The sequence below is a fragment of the Vidua chalybeata genome, chromosome 24, assembly GCF_026979565.1.
Source record: "Vidua chalybeata isolate OUT-0048 chromosome 24, bVidCha1 merged haplotype, whole genome shotgun sequence".
NCBI lineage: Eukaryota > Metazoa > Chordata > Aves > Passeriformes > Viduidae > Vidua > Vidua chalybeata.
Window position 1 is genome coordinate 5,265,526 of NC_071553.1, and position 18,896 is coordinate 5,284,421.

General features: G+C 64.2%; 2 protein-coding genes across 2 annotated transcripts; one reads left to right on the forward strand and one right to left on the reverse strand.

Moving 5' to 3' along the window:
• Nucleotides 1-492: 492 nt before the first annotated feature.
• On the reverse strand, nucleotides 493-4,688 carry RPS10 (ribosomal protein S10). Its single transcript, XM_053964253.1, has 6 exons — nucleotides 4,586-4,688; nucleotides 3,801-3,950; nucleotides 3,459-3,630; nucleotides 1,339-1,416; nucleotides 966-1,021; nucleotides 493-590 (listed from the first exon to the last, which is right to left on the reverse strand). Exons 2-6 carry the CDS (start codon nucleotides 3,948-3,950, stop codon nucleotides 549-551), a joined length of 498 nt encoding a protein of 165 aa, XP_053820228.1. The 5' UTR covers nucleotides 4,586-4,688; the 3' UTR covers nucleotides 493-548.
• Nucleotides 4,689-5,248: 560 nt separating this feature from the next.
• PACSIN1 (protein kinase C and casein kinase substrate in neurons 1) lies at nucleotides 5,249-18,103 on the forward strand. Its single transcript, XM_053964251.1, has 10 exons — nucleotides 5,249-5,409; nucleotides 14,851-14,983; nucleotides 15,316-15,472; nucleotides 15,597-15,832; nucleotides 15,996-16,151; nucleotides 16,478-16,653; nucleotides 16,859-16,979; nucleotides 17,061-17,185; nucleotides 17,303-17,496; nucleotides 17,838-18,103. Exons 2-10 carry the CDS (start codon nucleotides 14,921-14,923, stop codon nucleotides 17,945-17,947), a joined length of 1,338 nt encoding a protein of 445 aa, XP_053820226.1. The 5' UTR covers nucleotides 5,249-5,409; nucleotides 14,851-14,920; the 3' UTR covers nucleotides 17,948-18,103.
• The last annotated feature ends 793 nt before the right edge of the window (nucleotides 18,104-18,896 follow it).

Genomic DNA, 18,896 nt, shown 5'->3' on the forward strand with positions numbered 1-18,896 from the left:
CCTGGCGGTGACGCGGCGGGTCGGTGTCCGTGTGTCCGCTCCCCCCGCCGGTGACACCGCGGCCATGCCGGGTCCGTTACCGATTACAGCCACCGGCTGCCGAGCGACACCTGGCGGCGGGCGGCGGCCACTGCTGCCGCCAACCCCGCCCTGGGTCCCCCACGGGTGACAGCCCAGGTGACAGCGCAGGGTGCAGGACACGCGGACCCGCCCACGCGGGCCGTGTCCCCATCAGAGGGACACGGGCTGGCACAGCTGAGTTCTCCATCTGCAGAACAGCTCAGCCCCAGCCCAGCCCTGCTGCATCGCCCTGGGCAGATGGGAAATGCTCCCGCATTCCTCCAGGACTCACTTCCACACCCCCTAAACTCGGAGAGTTCCTTCAGTGGAACCTGCATTTAGTCACTCCCAAAGTGCTGTCCCAGATGCCAAAGCTCTGAGTCACGCTGTGCTTCGTGAGCTCTGTTTGTGCACTTCAGACAGACACAGGCATGAACCCAGTGGCATTTTCACCTCTTTTATTATACACAAAACATGAGCACGAAGTTCTACTGCGGGGGCTGACCACGTCCACGACCGAATCCACCTCTCTGCAACAGCAAAAGGAGAGCGTTAGAAATCATTGTGTCAAGCAATGACAGCAAGAACAAACATCATCAAAGCTCTCTGATGGCACAGGTCAGCGCCACCAACATCAACCCATTCCAGCCAGCTCTGTGGATCACACCTAAAATACTTTTATTTTTGAAGTATAAAACCATGGATCACCAAAGAGCTCAGCTTGCTCTCACACTTGTCACTGGCCTCTGTCCCACCACATCCTTTCCCCATGGCGAGCAAGCTGCATGTGAAGGGTGACAGTTTCCAGCCCCTCTGACACCCTCAGAATCCCACAGGCAGGACCTGCCAGCTTCTCCCATCAAAGCCTTCAAAAAAGGAAGCAAAGTTCAAATGCAAACACTCACAAACTGGAATTCCGTGGCTGCTCCAGCACCAGCCTCAGCCTTCTTGTCAGCACCAGCTGCAGAAAGAGAAGCAGTCAGTGCCCACAGAACCCCCTGCCTGGGAGCAAAGTTTTAACCATCCCACAGAACTAAAACTGGGGCTAAACACAGCAAAGCAACAGCTGTAAATGAGCATGTTTGAGAATTACTGAACCAACCCCAGGGAGAACGCCACAGCTCAGCCGGACAAAACTCCAGCACACCTCCCATCCACCCTCACATACAGACCCTAAGCTATGCCAGGAGCCTCATCTTCCCCTTTTCTCCTTGAGAGGAGCCCTAGGGCTGGGCAGTTGTCCCTGAGAGGGCAGGGGGGCACGGGGGGCACACTCACGTGGCACGGCGCTGCGGCGGTACGTGTCCCGGTCAGCCTCGCCCCGCGTGAGCCGCGCCGGGCGCTCGCCCTCCAGACCTGCAACACAGAGCACAGCCTCAAACACTGCTCAGCCAGGGCACAAACACAAACTTCCTGCACCCCAAGGTGCAGAACAGCACCGGGTCTGCCAGCAGTGCTGCAGCTGGGGCAGCTCTGGGAGGATAAACCAAAGGAAAACCTTGATTTAGTAAAGGAAACTTCAAGGGTGAAATCCGCTCAAGTATCCCAGCTTGGGGCAGGGTGGAAGTTAAATAATGTGAGAAGTGGGTTTACAGCATCATCTCAAAAGTCTTCTGGTCATCAAACTAGTACTGAATGTTACTGTTGGTAAAAATCCCAGAAATACTGGGAGTCTGCCATGGCCAACACATCAGTGCACAGCTGAGTCCCAAAGTGCAGCACAGAATTCTGACCCCAACCTGAGCCAGCCACACTGTCAGTCCCCAAATCCCCCCACAGAACACGTTCATGTCACTAAAAGCAGATTATCTGTAGACTCTCAGATTAATAGCAGACAAAAGTGCTGCAGGAACAGCCAGGCGTGGTGGGACCACCACTGCTCAGGGACTGGGATGTGTGCCTGGAGCCCAGGCTGGGGTCTGCCCACCCAGGCAGGACCCACCGAGGGGCAGCTGTGCCTGGCACACCCCAGTGCACTCCTGCACATCCCCATGCATTGGTTTGGCCACAAAAAAACCCCAGTTCTTTTAATAATTCTTTTACTACACTGCCTCTGTGGCTCTCACACTGCTGCTGCCTCAAGCAGGGCATCCACAGCAAAAAAGAGCACCAAGTGCAGCCCTTCCAAATATCCCTGCCCAGAGGGGGCTGAGGAGGGTTCCAGCACCAGGACAATCCTGTGACACCACACACAGCTCCTCCTGCACAAATCCCAGCCAGAAGCTGCCACTCCTCCCTCCCTCCCAGCAGGGATGCAGCTCCTTTAAGCTCACTGGATAAACACAGCATCTAAAGAACAAATCTTGGAACATCCAAGCAACTCAGAGATCAAAGAAAGCAGCGTCTTCTCAGTTTCTCTGCAATTCCTTCCTTTGAAGCAGGTGATGCTCCCGTTTTGTTTGGCTCAGACATAAATTGCAGCAGCTGGGGGTGAACTCCCAGAGCCCCCTGGCCCCAGCCCTGGCCCCCAAAAGTGGCTCAAAAGCAAAAAAAGCACAACCCCTGTGATCCCCCAGAGCCAGAGCACGTCTGGCTGCACCCCCTGCACTCGGGGGTGTGAAAACCCACAAGGGAAAAATCGAGCTGCAAGCCCAACACACAGAATCACAGAGCAGCTGGGGTTGATCTGGAGATCAGCCACTTCAACCCCTCTCAAGGCAGGGTCACTCGGAGCAGGTGACACAAGAACGTGACCAGGTGGGTTTGGGATGTGCCCAGAGAGGGAGACCCCCACACCTTCCTTGGGCAGCTGTTCCAGTGCTCTGCCACCCACATGGAAAACTCTTCCTCCTGTTGAGGTGGAAGTTGCTGTATTTTAGTTTCTGGTCACTGCTCCTTGTCCTGTCACTGGGCACCACTGAATGGAGTCTGGCAGCATCCCCTGGCACCTCCCCTGGGCTTATCCGTGGGGATTTGTCTCCTCTCCTCCAGACCAACCAGGCCCAGCTCCCTCAGCCTCTCCTCACAGAGAGGTGCTCCAAACCCCTCAGCATTTTTGTGGGCTCTGCTGCTCCTCCACCACGAATTTGCTGTTCACCTTGAAGAACGAGCCCCGTTCCAGGAGCACGTTCAGTGTCCCTGGGGAAGGCAGAGTGGGACACCCAACACAGGTGACACCCAGCACAGGCCACAGGTGATCCCCAGCTGTGGCTCCAGTATCTCCTCCACACCCCCATCCCAGCAATCCCAGTCCCTGGGGAAGGCCAATCCCCACTCACAGCATCTCCCTGGCGACACCAGTGCACCGCCAGCTGAGAAAGCCACAAACCCCAACCACATTTCCTTGCTCTGCTCACAATTTTACACCCAATCCCCCACAGATCTGGCACTGTCCTGGCTGCCCAGGCCCCCTGTGCCCACCCGTGGCTGCCCACCCCGCCGTGCCCAGCCCAGCTGACCTTTGGGCCGGGGTCTGCCGGTCTCGGGGCGGCTCCGGCGCAGCGTGGCCGGGACGATCTCGGGGGGCAGGTGCAGATAATCCCGCAGGTACTGGATGCCCTCGTTGGTCAGGTACCAGTAGAAGTGTCTCCAGGCAAACTGCTCCTTCACGTACCCTCGGGACTTGAGGGACTGCAGGGGAGAGCTCCCAGTTACTCCCAGTTCCTCCCAGTTCCAGCCTCTCACAGACAGCGGGGGTCAGCAGGGAGCGGGGACAGGGGACCAGGAGCAGTCACACGCAGGGGACAGAAGGCAGCAGCAGCCCAGGGAGCAGCAGTGCCGTGCCCCCCCAGCCCTCCCACCTGCATGGCTTTCATGACGTGCAGGTTGGGCACGTTCTTGTCCACCAGCTCGGGGTGCTTGGGCATGTGCACGTCCTTCTTGGCCACCATCACGCCCTCCTTGAACAGCAGCTCGTAGATGGCGATTCGGTTCTTCTTGGGCATCAACATCTGCAGGGGGCACGGCAAACAGGGCTCGGTGACATTCGGGCACCGGGGACGGCGAGCCCTGCTGCGCGACCCCGGTGCCCCCCCGGGGACGCTCTTCCCACCGCTTCCCGGGAGGGAAAACCGGGCACCGCCAAGTTTTGCTCCGTAAATCATCCCGCGCGCTCCGGGCGGCCCCGCCCGGTGTCGGTCACACCGGGCACAGCTGGGGCAGGGCCGCGGCCCGGGGGGAGCCTGGCCCGGCCCCGCCACGGACGCCGTTGGTGCTGCCGTTAAGTCAAACTGAACTCGGGAACCGGGAGCCGTGGGAGCCTCTCGCCCCCCCGGGAGCCGGAACCAACCCCGGCAGCGCCCCCAGCACGGGAAATCGGCTACGGGCGGCGCTCCCGGGGCTCTCCGTGCTCGGGCACGACCGAACCCCCCCCCGCGGATCACGGACCACCCCCGCGGCAGCGCCCGGGCCGGGAGGCCCCGGTGCCAGCGCTGGACATCCAGTCCCACCCCGCGGCCTGGCGCCCCCAATCCCTTCCTCCCCGGCACAGCCGGGCCTGGAGCCCCGATGGCGGAGATGCCCCGCGGGGGGGTCCAGGCCCCGGGATGGCGGCGATGCGCGGCCGATGGCCCGAGCGCGGCCTCACCGTGGCGGCGGCGGCGGGGCCCGACCGGAAAGGGCTGCGCGTGCGCCGGAGCGCCGCTTCCGCCGCGCCGAAGTCCCCCGGCGGCGGGGGTGGCCGCGGCGCTGCCTGCGCGGAGGGCAGGCCCCCTCCCGCCGGGGAACGGGCGGCCCGCCGCGGTGCCTGACTCCCGTGCCACCCCCGGCCGTGCCACCCCCGGCCGTGCCACCCCGCTCGTCCCCAGCCGTGCCACCCGTGCCACCCGCAGCTCCCCGCGGTGCCCGCTGCCCCCCGCCCTAAAGCGCTGCCCGGCATCCCGGAGAGCCGCGGGTCGCGCCCCTCGGGGCTCCCGGAGGCACCGGAGCGCTCTGCTCCCCACACACCGGCCCGGGAGCCGCGATTCCCCCCCACCCCCGTCCGGTGGGGGTGTGACTGAGGCCGTGTCCCCTTGGGCACACCCCGCGTCCCCCCAGCCCGGGGCCGCCCCGCTCCCTTTGGGGTTTGGAACCCCCGGGAGCCACAGGAGCGGGGCCGGGGGGAGCGGACACGTCCTGAACACCGCGGGCACCCGGAGCACCGGAGCAGGGCCCGGGGACAGCAAGAGGGACGTGGGGAGGCGCGGGGACCGCCGGCGGCCCGGGGCTTATCGCCATCCCCTCCGCGGGCGCGTTGTCACCTTGCGCGGCCGAGGAGCCGCCGCGCCGGGCTGGGGATTGGTCGGCTAAAAATGCCGCCCTAATCTCCGAGCTGATCTTTACCCCCTCCCTCCGCCCCATCTGCCGCGACCTGCCCGCGATGCGCAGCGCCGGCCCCGGGAGAGGCTCCGCCGCTGTCCCCGCGGCGCCGAGGTACGGCCGGCGGGGCGGGCGGGGGGCGCGGGGCTGTACCCGGGGAGGGGGCAGAGGGGATGCCGGGGACCGGGCCGCTGTGACAGCGCTGTCCCCGCCGGTGTTTGAACCGGCTCCGCGCCCTGCGCTGGGAAACGAACCCGCGCCCGACCCGTTCGAAGTGATTTCCAAGTCGTGCCGCACCGTGCCGGGCGGGGAACGGGAGGGATCGAGGGATGCGCCGCGTTCCTGGAGCTGCCCGGTGCCGTCCTGGGGCTTTGCTGGGTGTCATCCCCTCCTTTCCTCCTTTCGGGGGCACCGGGGACGCAGCCGGGGCGAAGCTCCCACAGGGTGACCCCCAGGATGCTGCGGCAACCGCGGCATCGCCCCGGCCCGTCCCGCGGGGCAGGAGCTGTCCCTGCTGGCCCGGACACGCTGCCCGCGGGCGCTGTCGCTGTCGCTGCCTCTGCACAGCTCCTGCCTTGGAAATGGCAAAGCGAGTGCTTTGCTAAACGGATTAGAGCTCTCCCGGCAGCCTCCCCGGCTGCTCCCGCATCCCTCGGCCCCCGCGTCGCCTTCCCCGGGCAAACCCCATCCCTAAGCCAAAAGGCCGTGGCCGCAGCGCGGCAGAGATCAGGCACTGCGGCTCCCAGCGCGCCTGACCCCGAAACCCCGGCTGAAGCCCTGAGAGTCCTTTCACCTCCCGGGGTTTTGTGTTCCCTTTGCAGGAGCGTAGAGAAAAAAATCGGGGAATTCACCAGGCAGCGGCTGGGGCGGTGCTGGAGGTGCTGCCCTGCCCCGGGGTCCGCACTGATCTGTGCCCCCCTGGCCGCTTTCTCTCGCTCCCCTCCCTCCTCTCCCTCCTCTCCCGGGGTTTGCGGCCGCCGGAGGGGCTGCGGCAGGACGGGAGCGGGATTTAACCGTGAAAGGACTGAGGGAAGGGAGCCCAGGCACAGGCAGGGAGCGACAGTGACGTGCACAGGGCAGGGCGACGAGGGAAGGGACATCAGCAAAGCGTGTCAGCACCAAGCGGGGCCACGTCCTGAGCCCAGAGCCTGGGCTGGGCTCTGTGTGGGATCCCCCTCGCTGGGAATGCCCTGTCCCCAGCTGTGCCAGGGCACGGGGATGGAGCCAGGCTGCTCCAGCACAGCGCGTGGCACGGCTCTGCCCAGGGACAGACTTTGTCCCGGGGGTGCCAGCCTGGCCGGCGTTTGTGCAACACCTTCAAGGCAAACTCCGGACCTGCCGAGCTCCTGCGGATGGTCCTGGAGGAGGAGAGGCCTCCTCCAGCCGGCAGCTTGCAGGGGCGGCCACGCCGGTGTGTCCGGCTGTCCCCGGCGTGGCACAGCAGGCGGGGCCGGAGGCAGCGAGCCCCAGCACCGCTGTGGCCGTGGCTGGAATGTACGGGCTCCTCAGGCAGCTGCCTGCAGCCAGCCCCGCGCTGCTTCCCAGGAAAAATGGAGCCTTTATGTCCCGGCCCCAGCCCCTTCCCCGGAAGGGCTCGGAGGATGGCCCGGCCGGTCCGAGGCAGACAAGAAGGGGATTGTTTCGGTGGGATTTGGGTTTCTGGGAGCACCTGCCCCGCGCGGGGCCCTCCACAATGGCTGCCTGTCTGCCGCAGAGCCGCCAATTATCCTCCGCGGCTAATTAGAGATGCAAAGTAGCGCTTGCATTCTCCCAGCTCCCCGGAGGGCTCCTGGGACCGGCGGCACATCCGCAGCGGCGACGCAGCCCGGGCATGGGGCGAGCGTGGGGCACTGGCCCCATCCGGCCCCCCGAGCCCCAGCTGCCGCTCCGCTGTGCGCTGGGAGGAGGCAGTGGAGGACAGGAATGGGCTCGGGATCCTGGGATTCCCTCTGTCCCCATCCACACCAGTCTTCCCTGGACTGCCCATGGGCTCTCCCATTGCTCCCAGAAGCAGCTGAGCCCCATAACTCAGGGCTCTGTCGGGATTTAGGGAACACATTTCCCTTCCTTGCTGGGGAGGCAGACGGGAGCTGGCTGTGCTCAAACCCCCCCGGTTCGTGCGAGGGCCGGCGCTCCTGCCTGGCTGATGGGCAGGCGGCTGATCCCTGGTGGCATCTCTTCATTCCTGCCGGCTCTGGCTCCAGCAGCCGCCGGGATCACGGTGTGGGTGATGTGCTCTGACTTCTCCGTTTGTGCTCACGGAGCTGTAATTCCAGAGCAGCAAGTGGCCCCATAAATCAGGGCTTATTTCCTGCCAATACCGTCTGCTGCTTCCCACAAGGAAACTCATTTACAGGAGGAGAAGTGACTTACCACCGAAAACAGTAAACGGTGGGATGGTGAGAGCCGGGGAAAAGTTCGTGGTGACCGAGTTTTTGGTTAAAGAACTGAGGAGGCAGAGCTCCCACCTGCTCCCTGTATAGAACAGCCCAAGCTGCAGGGAAGGAGACCCGAGTTGGTGCCACCTGCACAGACCACAAAGCTGGTGGCAATGGCTCTTTGCACTGGGGAACCCCCTGAGTCACTGAGGTCCCCCCCGTCACCATCCTGGAGAGCGTTTGTCACCTAATTTTTAATGCCAAGGACATTTCCCCCTCTGCAGCAGGGATGCTGTCAGGGCAGATGGCAGCTGGGACATCCCAGTGGTGACCCTGTGCTGAGAACTGCCAGCTCACTGCTTGAAAGGACCATCAGCAGATGTTCAGCAGCCTCTGAAACGCCAACAGGCAAAGATCCCCCCGCTCCTGAAGGAACCAGCATCCATCCCACTCCTCTTTGGGATTGGGGACAGTAAATCCCCGAGGTCTCACCCCAGCTGCAGCAGGGCGTGAAACCTTCCCGGGGCCATTCTGTCTGGCCGCGAGGGGGGCTGGCTCGGGTGGCACGGAGCTGCAAGGAGCCGGAAGGCAGGCGGGCTGGAGAGCCCCACCGAGCTTCATTAGGCAGTCGAAGGCGCTTGTTAGGGGAAAGCTGAGCCGGCGTCGGAGGCCGGCAGAGCCCCCCGGGACCGGGTCGCATTCTCTGGGCAACCCGATCCCGGCGGCAGCGGCCCCGGCAGCCTCATTACTGCGGCTTCTGCGGCGGCTTCGGTTACTCGCCTGGACGCTCTCGTCTCCTGCTGGCTTTTAATTTCCCTGACATCCCCCGCGAGCGGGGGGATGCAGGCGCGGTGTCGGGGAGCCTGTCATCACCCCCACCCGCAGGATGCACCCGCATCCTGCCTGCTTCCCGGCGCTTCCAGCCCCTCTGCCCCCGGGACTCCCATCCCGTAAGAAACCCCGGTGACCCCGAGCATGAGCCCCGGGGCTTGGGAGGAGGCAGATGGGCAGCTGGCAGTGAGGGGGAGCTGCCCTGCTCCCCTCCAAGAAGCCTTGGGGGGTGCAGCCCCCTCACCCCCTTCCCCAGCCCTGCCGGGGGGGAAAGGCTGTTCCTGATTCTCTTGCCAGCCTGTTCCCAGCTGGCACATTTGGCAAGGAGGCGGCACCGGCTGCCTCTCCGAAGGCGTTTTGGGGTGTTTGTTCCTGCGAAAGCTATGGCTCAGCCCCAAAACCCCCTGCAACCGCGGGGGTGACAGAGAGGCCGTGGCAGCAGCGGAGGGAGTGCGTGGCTCTGTCCCGTCCCGTGCAGGAGGGACAACGACCCCCGGGGTAGCAGGACCAGGAACCCCGGGGGGTTCCCAAAGAACCCCCCCGCCTCATGGCCCGGGGGGAATGAGTCCGATTAGATTCTAACGGAGCCGGGGGCCCGGCCCCGCCATTGCCTGGCCGGGCTGTGCCCCCGGGCCGCGGCCCCCGCAGTGGGGCGGCCCCGGTGGGTGCCCTGGGCGAGGCTCTGGGGCCGGAGGGTCCCGCGGGGGCCGGCGGCAGTGCGGAACCTCGGGGTGGGCGCGGACGCGGGGATGGGGGGGGGGGGGGTCCGTTCCCCCCTCCTCTCCCCCCCCCACCCCGGATGATTTTCGCAGCAGCGGCTCCATCCCGGTTGCCATGGCAACGGGCGGCTCGGGCAGGCGCGTCCCCGCGGCCGTGCGCGCCGCCGCTGCCCGGCGGGAGCGGAGCGAGCGGAGCGGAGCGAGCGGAGCGGAGCGAGCGGAGCCCCGGCCCCGGCCTCGGGCCCCCGGCCCCCCCGGCCCCCGGCAGGTGAGCGCGGCCCCCGCGGGGACAGCCGGGTCCACTGCGGCGACGAGGTGAGGGACGCCCGGTCCCTTGCGGGCATGGGGTGCGGGATGCCGGGGTCCCTCGCCGGGATGGGGTGCGGGATGCCGGGGTCCCTTGCGGGCACGGGGGGACAGCAGGGGGGTCGCCGTGCAAGGACCGGGCAGTGAGGCATGGCTTTGCACCCCCCGGCAGGATACAATGTCCCCTGATCCCTTCTGCAAGCCGTGGAGGTTGGGGGGGTATATGACCTTCACCCCCTCCGTGTGTCCAATGGGGTGCTAGGGAGAGGGACACCCCTTCTGCAATGCGGCCGCACTCCCAGGCTTGTGCCTCAGTTTCCCCATCTACAAATAAGGGGGTGAACTTGTGCTGTCCCTGTCATCGCTGTCCCCCTGCCCAAATAAACACCTTACCCCATCACTGAACCCCCTCCTTTCAGCCGTGTCACCCCAGCTTCTCCCTTGCTGCACCCCCCATCTCCCCACTTTCCTGTCCCCTCTGGCTCCAAGTCTGCTTCCCCACCCCAGACAGCTGAAATTCCACTGGCCCTCCACATCTCCTGCTCCCAGCAGCCCCATTTGCCACCAGCTCCGGGTCCATCCCACCAAGGCTCAGGGGACAGGACCCCCGTGGCAGCGCGTGACGCTCCGCTTCCCCCCTCCCCGATGCGGAAGCGGGGAGACGGCACCGCCGTATCCTCCAGCATCCCTGTTTGCCACTTCTGGGTTTAATTGCAAACCTCATCTTTGGATTTCTGCCTAAACCCGGCTCCCGGGACTGCACAAATCCCTGCTCGGTGTCCGAGCAGCCTTGTTTACCGCGGCGAGCCGAGGCGGCAGGATGAGACAGAGCTGCGGAGCTGGGCAGCCAGCGGAGCCCCCAGCTGAGGCTGAGCCCCCTCTCCCTTCCCCAGGCCTGAGCACATGCAGGGTGTTGGCAATCCTGCTGCTGCTGCCCCTCCAGGGATCCCCATCCTCATTCCCCATCCACATTCCGGGCACATCCGCTGTCCCTGAGCTGGGCTGCAGGCTCCCCTGGAGAGACACTTGCGTTATCTGCAAATGCCAAGCAAGCTTCCCGAAATTCTTGCACCAGGCCCCTAAAATCCCTAGAAGATTAATGGGTGCCCTGAGCAGGGCGTTTTTGGGAGCGTGGGGGGAAGGGGAAGCTCTCTGCAGAGCCCCACATGAGCTGTGGAGCCGATCTCTGCCAGGGCTCGGAGCAAATGCGTCTCCCCTGGCTACTGCAACCTGGCAGCACCTGGCCCCCGGCGGCCTCCCGTCTGTGCACAGGACACGAGGCTCCTGGTACTGCTCCTGGATCACTGAACCTCCTTCCTGGTTTGGGGGAGCCCACAAGCCCTGACCCCGCAGGGTCCAGCAGGTCCCCTAGGCCTCAGATCCCCCCTCAATGCAGATGACCCTGATGGAAACAAGGAGGCTGCCATAGGCACATTCCACCCAGGATTCCTTGGAAAAGTGGCTCCCAGAAGTTCCCTGCCGTTAGCTAAGTGCCCCCTCCAGGGTCCTGCTGCCCTTGCAGCCACCTCATGCACTGCTGGGTCCTGGGCAGCCCCATGGTGCTGCTCTGGCTGAAATCCCATGGAGAATCACCCACCATTCTGGGTTTGGCTCTTTGCCCAAGGCCTCCAGCCCTGCTCATGTTGCAGCCAAAGGGGTTTTGCCAGGGAATGCAGGAGGGACCCCACAAGAGCCTGCTCCCATGGAGACAGTACCCTGGAAGGGCCCAGGCTCACCACCTGCCTGGCATTGGGCTCGGTTTGATGACGAGGGGGCAGGATGGGTGCTGAGGCTGCTCAGCCCTGAGCCCCCGGGCGCTGCTGATGCGGAGCTGCCAGCGTGAATCAGCAGCACCCACTTAACCATTTCCTCACAGGGTCCCCCTGGGCTCTGGAGGGGGCCACACTTCAGCCACGCCACAGCCAAACCTCTCCACACTCCCTGGCTCCCTGAGCTCTGACCCTCGCCAGCCCCAGGAGCATTTCCCAGCCCCATGGGACACACGGACCAGCCCTGGGGTGGGAATCCCACAGCCACTCAGCTGGGTCAGACTGAGCAGCAAACCAGGCACAGCTCCTGCAGCTGCAAAGCCTCTTGCAACACGTCGGTGTCACGGGTTTTCCCTGGGACCTGCCACTTGGCCACTTCACCTCCCATATGTGGCCACTTCACCCCCCATGCGCAGCCACCTCAACTCCCGTGGGTGGCCACCTCAAGCCCCATCTGTGGCCACCTCAAGCCCCATCTGTGGCCACAGTGGGAGCAGCACACGGGCACTGGTACCCACAGTGGTTGTGGCACAGCAGCCCCAGAACATGGTGGGAGATGCTGCTGCCAGGCTCCTCTGGACCTCCTTGGCTGAATCCATTTGTCTTTGCCACAGTAGTGTATCATGGTGGCATTGGCTCTGCGCCCTGAAATGGGCCCCCAAGCAGCCCTGTGCTAAGGGCCAGCAAATGACCTTTCCTGTGGCCAAAAGCCCGAGGCCCAGCCCACTTGCTTGGATTCCCACAGACCAGTGCAGCTCCCAGTGTGGCCTCCCCCTGCCCTGGATGCTCTCAGCAAGGGTCACTCACCCACTGCCCTCCCAGCACCGGGCGTGAACCTCCTGCCTGGGGACAGCGTGGGGACAGGTATGGGGACACCATCTCGCTCTGTGCTCTGCTCCTCTGCTTGCAGTGCATCTGCCAGGGGCTCTTGGCAGCAGAGGAACCTGCACCAGAGGCTCTGCAGCCACTCCTGCCCCTGGTCCCCACCGGGCTCAGCCAATGTGCCCAGGGGGCAGGAGTGTGACATCCCCATCCCCTGCTTTTTGGCTGCAGGAGAGATGTTGGGAGAACAAACACACCTGGAGAGAGCAACCTGGGGACAGGGGACAGCAGGACTGGACTGTCCCACCTCACTGGGGACACGGCTCTGCCAGCCAGGGCTCTGCCATGGGGGTGCAGGCAGCTGCCCATGCCGTGCCCGCCGTGTCAGCAGCACCAGCCTCTGCATTGCAGCAGCCTCCTGCCTGTGCAGGGCCACGGCCACGGCCCGGCCCCTGCAGAGGGCAGAGACCCCCCTGCAGCAGCAGGAGCTGCCTGGAGGCTGAGGAGAGTTGTGTCAGTGCCCAGCACCGAGCGTGCTGACAGGAGAGACGCACAGCGGGGCCGCTTCTGCAGGAGCACAGCCCAAGGGCACGTGGAGCAGGAGCTGGGACAAACTCCACCGTCACTTGATGCCAAACGCTCTGTGGCTTCTCCCTGGCAGCTCCGTGGAAGTGAGGGGCCAAAGCGGAGCCCCCCCAGGCCGAGGGTACCCGAGTGGCAGCGCGTGGCTGGGGCTGGCAGCTCTCCACGCCGCAGCTCGGCCGCCGGCTCTGCAGGCGCCAGGCATCACCGCCGGCCGCCCTGATGTGAGGTGATGGGCTGTGCTGGCAGGGCCGGGGGCTGGCAGGGGCTGGCAGGGGCTGGCAGGGGGCTGGCACGTGTGGCACAGGCGGCCCAGGCGGCCTGGCACAGTGGGGGCACAGGCACATGCGCGGGCGTGCGAGGATGGTCGTGTGCGGGGGTGCGTGGCAGGAGAGTGGCGACGAGGAGGCAGCGTTAGCTGGGAAGTGATGCAGAGCCAAAAATAACCCCCAGGCTGCGGCTCGGACCAGGTAGTGGCTCGGAGAGGGAGCTGCAGCAGCCACGTTCGCAGTGCCCCATGGCATGAGTGGCTCGCTGGGGGCAGCAGGGGCTGGCACTGTGCCCGTGGCTCCTGGGGTACACCCAGCCATGGGTGTGTTCCCTCCCTGCTGTCCCCATCCCAGCCCTGGCACGCTGGCACAGTCACCCTGAGGGTGCCCTTGCCATGCCAGCGCAGCCCCTGCAGCAAAACGCAGGGGCACAAGACCTGGGCACTGCACGGTGCCCGCAGCTTTCAGGGGGGACGATGCACACAGCACCTGCAGGGTCCCTTGGGGCTGTGCCACCAGGTGCTCTGTCACCACTGCAGGTGCACCGGGGTTGCGGTTGGGACAGCAGTGGCAGTGCTGTGGTGCCAAGCAGGACTGCTGGTGGCACCGTGGGTGCCAAGGACAGTGGCCATGCTGTGGGTGCCAGGCAGCGGCAGTGTTGGTGCTCTGGGTGCCAGGCAGCGGCAGTGATGGTGCCGTGAATGCCAGGCACGGTGGTCCTGTGGGTGCCAGGAGGCGTGGTGGCAGTGCTGTGGGTGCCAGGCAGTGGCGGTGGCGGTGCCGTGGGTGCCAGGCAGGCGCGGGCGCTGCGTGCTGCCAGCTGCGGGGGGACGCTGCTGTCCCCCATCCATCTGCGTCTCGGCGGCTGAGCGAGGGACAGTCACGCGTTTATTTTTAACCGTCTGGGGAGGGTGGAGGGGATTGGTGCCTCCCTGGTTATATCACTAAATCCCTGCCGGGCCCTGTTACTTCCAGCACAGCGAGCCCTGCGCCGCGCTCCAGTAACTGTTTCAGGTCCCTGTCCTCCCGGGGCCATGCCCTGCCCCAGCCCGGGGACACCTCAGGGCCAGCTGTGCGCACAGCTGGAGAGCGTGGGCACTCACCAGTGTTCCCCACGGACCCTGTGCCCCCAGCCCTGCCCCCCCACCCCGCCACAGGGCAGAGCACAGGCAGCCGGGCCTCCCTCTGCCCATTCCACCTCCCCAAGGGAGGGATGCTGTGTGAGGTTCACGGCCTCATCTCTCTCATGCCCTTTTGGAGACAGGGCAGGAGGAAATTTGAGCTGCTCATGGCCGCCTTGTCCCCATCCCGGTGGCAGATGCCATGCAGTGTTTCCTGTGGAAACACTGTCCAAATCCAGGTCAGGGTGGGGATGATGAGGAGGACGCCTAGGAAACGGCCACCACAGCTCCTGCTCTGTCCCCGTGCAGTGCCACCCCCAGCCACCGACCCCCTCCCAGCTCTCGGCAAAGCAGCGAAGGGTTAAGCCACGCAGCGGGGCCACGTGGCGCTCCGGGGATGCCGTTTTTCTGAAGATCAGGATTAGGGTGGAATATCAGGACGAGAATTTCTTGGGCGGCACATCCCCTGACCCTGCCACGGCCCCTCGCCCAGCGGCTGCCAGTGCTGAGCCAGGCTCTGCCCAGTGGGCGCCCACTGTGCTGCTCCCCACGATTCCCTCCCAGCACCGCTGGCTCCGGGGGTGTTTGGATGGCACCAAGTGGGTGCTGGGCACTGGAGGAGCCTGTAGGTCCAGAGCTGGAGCGGGCACAGTCCCCATGCCTGTCCCCTGTACCCTGATGTTTGTCCCACAGAGCTGTTGGCAGGAGAAATGGGGGTCCCTTGCACCCCCCGTGACTCCCCTCTCTTGTCCCCTCAGTGCATGAGGCTGGTGTTTGCCCAGGAAACCCCCAGCGCCTGCTCTGACGCCCGAGGCAGCGCCGGGAGCCATGTCGGGTTCCTATGATGAGTCGGCATCGGCCGCCGAGGAAACAACCGACAGCTTCTGGGAGGTGAGTCCCGGCCGTCCCCTCCTCCCCCTGACCCCACCACCACTGTCACTGCACCCCGGGGTGTCCCCTGGGCTGGGGCTGCCCTCCCTCCTCTGCCTGAGAGCATCCCTGCTGTGGTGGCTCTGTGTCTGAGCTGGCTCTGCCTAAGGTCTCAATCTTGGCTGTCCCTGAGGGGTTGGAGGGAGTTGGGTTTGAGCAACCCCGACCCAAAGACCATCCCCGCACCCCCGAATTGCCTGGTGCTTCCCCTGTAGCCGCCCCAGGGCAGCTGGGGCTGAGCCAGGCGGGATGGTCACAGCCCCCACACCTGCCTGTCCCCGTGGCCATCCCAGGTGGGGAACTACAAGCGCACGGTGAAGCGGATCGACGATGGACACCGGCTCTGCAATGACCTCATGAACTGCGTGCACGAGCGGGCCAAGATCGAGAAGTCCTACGCCCAGCAGCTCACCGACTGGTCCAAGCGGTGGAGGCAGCTCATCGAGAAAGGTACCATGGCTTCCCCACGGGAGGGTTTCCCCAGGGCACCCCGTGTACAACCACAGCTCCACCTGGCAGAAGTGGAGGGGGTAAGGGCAGTGGGGTGACCCCCAGCTGTCCCCTCGGCCCCCAGGTCCCCAGTATGGCAGCCTGGAGAAGGCGTGGGCCGCGATCATGACGGAGGCGGACAAGGTGAGCGAGCTGCACCAGGAGGTGAAGAACAGCCTCCTGAACGACGACTTCGAGAAGGTCAAGAACTGGCAGAAGGACGCCTACCACAAGCAGATCATGGGGGGCTTCAAGGAGGCCAAGGAGGCTGAGGATGGCTTCCGGAAAGCCCAGAAGCCCTGGGCCAAGAAGCTCAAGGAGGTGAGAGAAGCACAGAGTGCCCTGGGGCAGCCCTGTGTCCCCAAGTCCAACTCTGTGTGCCCAGTCCAGGCTGGGAGAGACACGTGGCACCTCCCCACAGGCAGAGGGGTTGGCAGGGGGCTGTGACCGCTACTCTGATGTCCCTTCTCTGTCCTCCCCACAGCTGGAGACAGCCAAGAAAGCCTATCACCTGGCATGCAAGGAGGAGAAGCTGGCCATGACCCGCGAAGCCAACAGCAAGGCGGATCAGTCCAACACTCCTGAGCAGCAGAAGAAGCTCCAGGACAAAGTGGAAAAGTGCAAGCAAGACGTGCAGAAGGTGTGAAGCACTGCCCTGTGCCAGATGCATGGGGCATTGGGAAAGGGAAACCAGTGGAGATGGCCACCACATCCCTTTCTTCACCATCAGTTCCCATTTTCCTGTCCCTGTGCTCCTGGAGAAGGATAAGGACTTGCAGGCAGTGCTCAGGGGAGTGTGAGCTGGGCAGGGATTTACCCTGATTATGGGGGCTGATTCCACCCACTGCGGCTCCTGCCTCAATTTGGGCTCCCCAGCTCTGGTGACCCCCAAACCAGACCTCTCAGCACCCAGAAACAGCCTCTGAGGTGCTCGAGGTACTAGCGGGGTCCCTCCTGTTTTTGCAGACTCAGGAGAAGTACGAGAAGGTGCTGGACGAGCTGAACAAGTGCACCCCGCAGTACATCGAGAGCATGGAGCAGGTCTTCGAGCAGTGCCAGCAGTTCGAGGAGAAGAGGCTCAACTTCCTCAAGGAAATGCTCCTGGACATCAAGCGGCACCTGAACCTGGCCGAGAGCAGCAGGTAGGGGCAGTGAATTGTGGCCAACACGATGGTCACCAAGAGGTACCAGAGTGGCAGGAGGCTCTGCGGGAGCCTGGCGCCCCCCGGTGGCTTGGAGGACACACAACGTGTCCGCAGGTGACACGGCCTGGGCGTGTCCCTGTGCCACTCTGTCCCCAGGGGTCCACCCTGACCCACAGCCCCCCAACCACGTCTCTCCCCGCAGCTACGCCAACGTGTACCGGGAGCTGGAGCAGACCATCCGCATGTCGGACGCACAGGAGGACCTCCGGTGGTTCCGCAGCACCAGCGGCCCCGGGATGCCCATGAACTGGCCCCAGTTTGAGGTGAGGCTGGGCGCCCTGGCTGGGTGCTGGCGGCCCTGCGGGCAGCCGGGCACTCAGGGGTTGGTCACTCTGTGCTTGCAGGAGTGGAACCCGGACCTGACGCACACGATAACGCGGAAGGAGAAGCAGAAGAAGGGCGAGGGGGTGGCCCTGACCAACGCCAGCAGCGCGGGCGACACGGGGGCTCAGGCGGGCGAGCGCGGGAGGTGAGGGCCGGCATGAAGGGGAGGTGCCACGAGAGGCACGGCCTTTGCCCGTGCAAGCATTTGTGGATGCGGGATGTCCTCGGTGACAGCCTCCCCTCCCTCTCCTCCCCCTGCCAGCGTGAGCAGCCACGACCGCGGGCAGACCTACAGCGCCGAGTGGTCCGATGACGAGGGCAGCAACTCCTTCAACACCAGCGAGGCCAACGGCGGCGCCAACCCCTTCGACGAGGAGTCGGCGGGGAAGGGCGTGAGGGTGCGGGCTCTGTACGACTACGACGGGCAGGAGCAGGATGAGCTCAGCTTCAAAGCAGGTACGGTCCCTTGCTACTGCCAGGTAGGAATGGGGCTCGTCTGCTGGAGCTGTGGGTGTGAAATCCCTCAAACAATTTCCGAGTTGGCCCAGCCCTTCAAAGAGTTGAACTGTCAGAAAGGGGAAGGCAGAAGGTGAGCCCAAACGCAGAAGGGACAGGAGCAATGGGAAGGGACAGGGCACGTGAGGGGTCAAGAGTCACCCCTTGCCTTTCTATCCTACAAACCGGTGTGCCCAGGATGAGTCCTGCGAACCCCCAGCAGCTCCATCCCAGGGAGAAAAAGGAGGTGGGAGAATTTCCAGCACCTGCAATGAACTCTTCCCTTCCACCTTCCTCTCCAGGTGATGAACTAACCAAACTCGGTGAGGAAGACGAGCAGGGGTGGTGCAAAGGGCGCTTGGACAACGGGCAGCTGGGGCTGTACCCCGCCAACTACGTGGAGGCAATCTAAGTCTTGTGGTGTGCTCCTCGTCACCGTCAGCAGATAAATCCACCCTCCGTTGTCTCCATCTCTCCACCAGCCAACCAGCCATTCTGCCGTCTGGTCCTTCACTCCTCACCCTTAGAGATTCAGACATATTTTCCGACCAAGCTTTTATTTTTTTAAGAGTTGTCTCCGAAGAGTATTTTGCATAGTCGCTTTCTTCTAAGATAACGTGAAGCGAAAGATGACGTTGTCCGTTCGTCTACGTTAGTTGAATTTTTTTTTCTTTTTTTTCTGAGCGAAAAGCCGATACCTCAAGATCTTAAAGCCCAACCAGTGAGAGCTCCTGATTGGTTGGTTTTTAAAGATACTGAAATCATGAGCCGCCTTCTGATTGGCTGGAACTGTTCCGAAACGCACGGCACCGAAGCTCCTGGGACCAACCAAATTCATCCCAGAAAACCAAGAGGGATTGGAGTCTGACTCCGTTGGTTATTTTTTTTTGGTGTTTCCATGTTCTCCCCAGTTCATCCTCCCGCCCCGAGCAAGGGGGTGAATGCCCCCTTCAGCCCCACGGCCATCCTTGAGATGCCCAGGTGAGGTGGGACCTGCCCTGCCGTGGAGCTTGCTGGCACCTCCTCAGCTTCCTCCTCCTCCTCCCGGCTGGGCTGTCAGCACACCTGGAGCGGGCGGAGGCTCCCGAGCCGATGCCCGGTCTGTGCTGCAGGGAGCAGCATCGCCCTTCGGGTGGGCAGGTATCCAACGCACACCAGATCCAGGTGAGGTGGCCCTAAAATCCAGCGCTGTCCGGAGAAGGACCCGCCAGGGCCCGGTGCTGCTGGAAGCAGCTTCATGCCCAGCCTGGGATAGCGAGGACTGCCTTGGGCACTGCTGGGGACGGTCCCCATCCTCCCCTGCCTGAAGGGAGGCGGGAGCAGAGCAGGGACGGGGGATCAGCACCGTCCGGCCCTGCAGG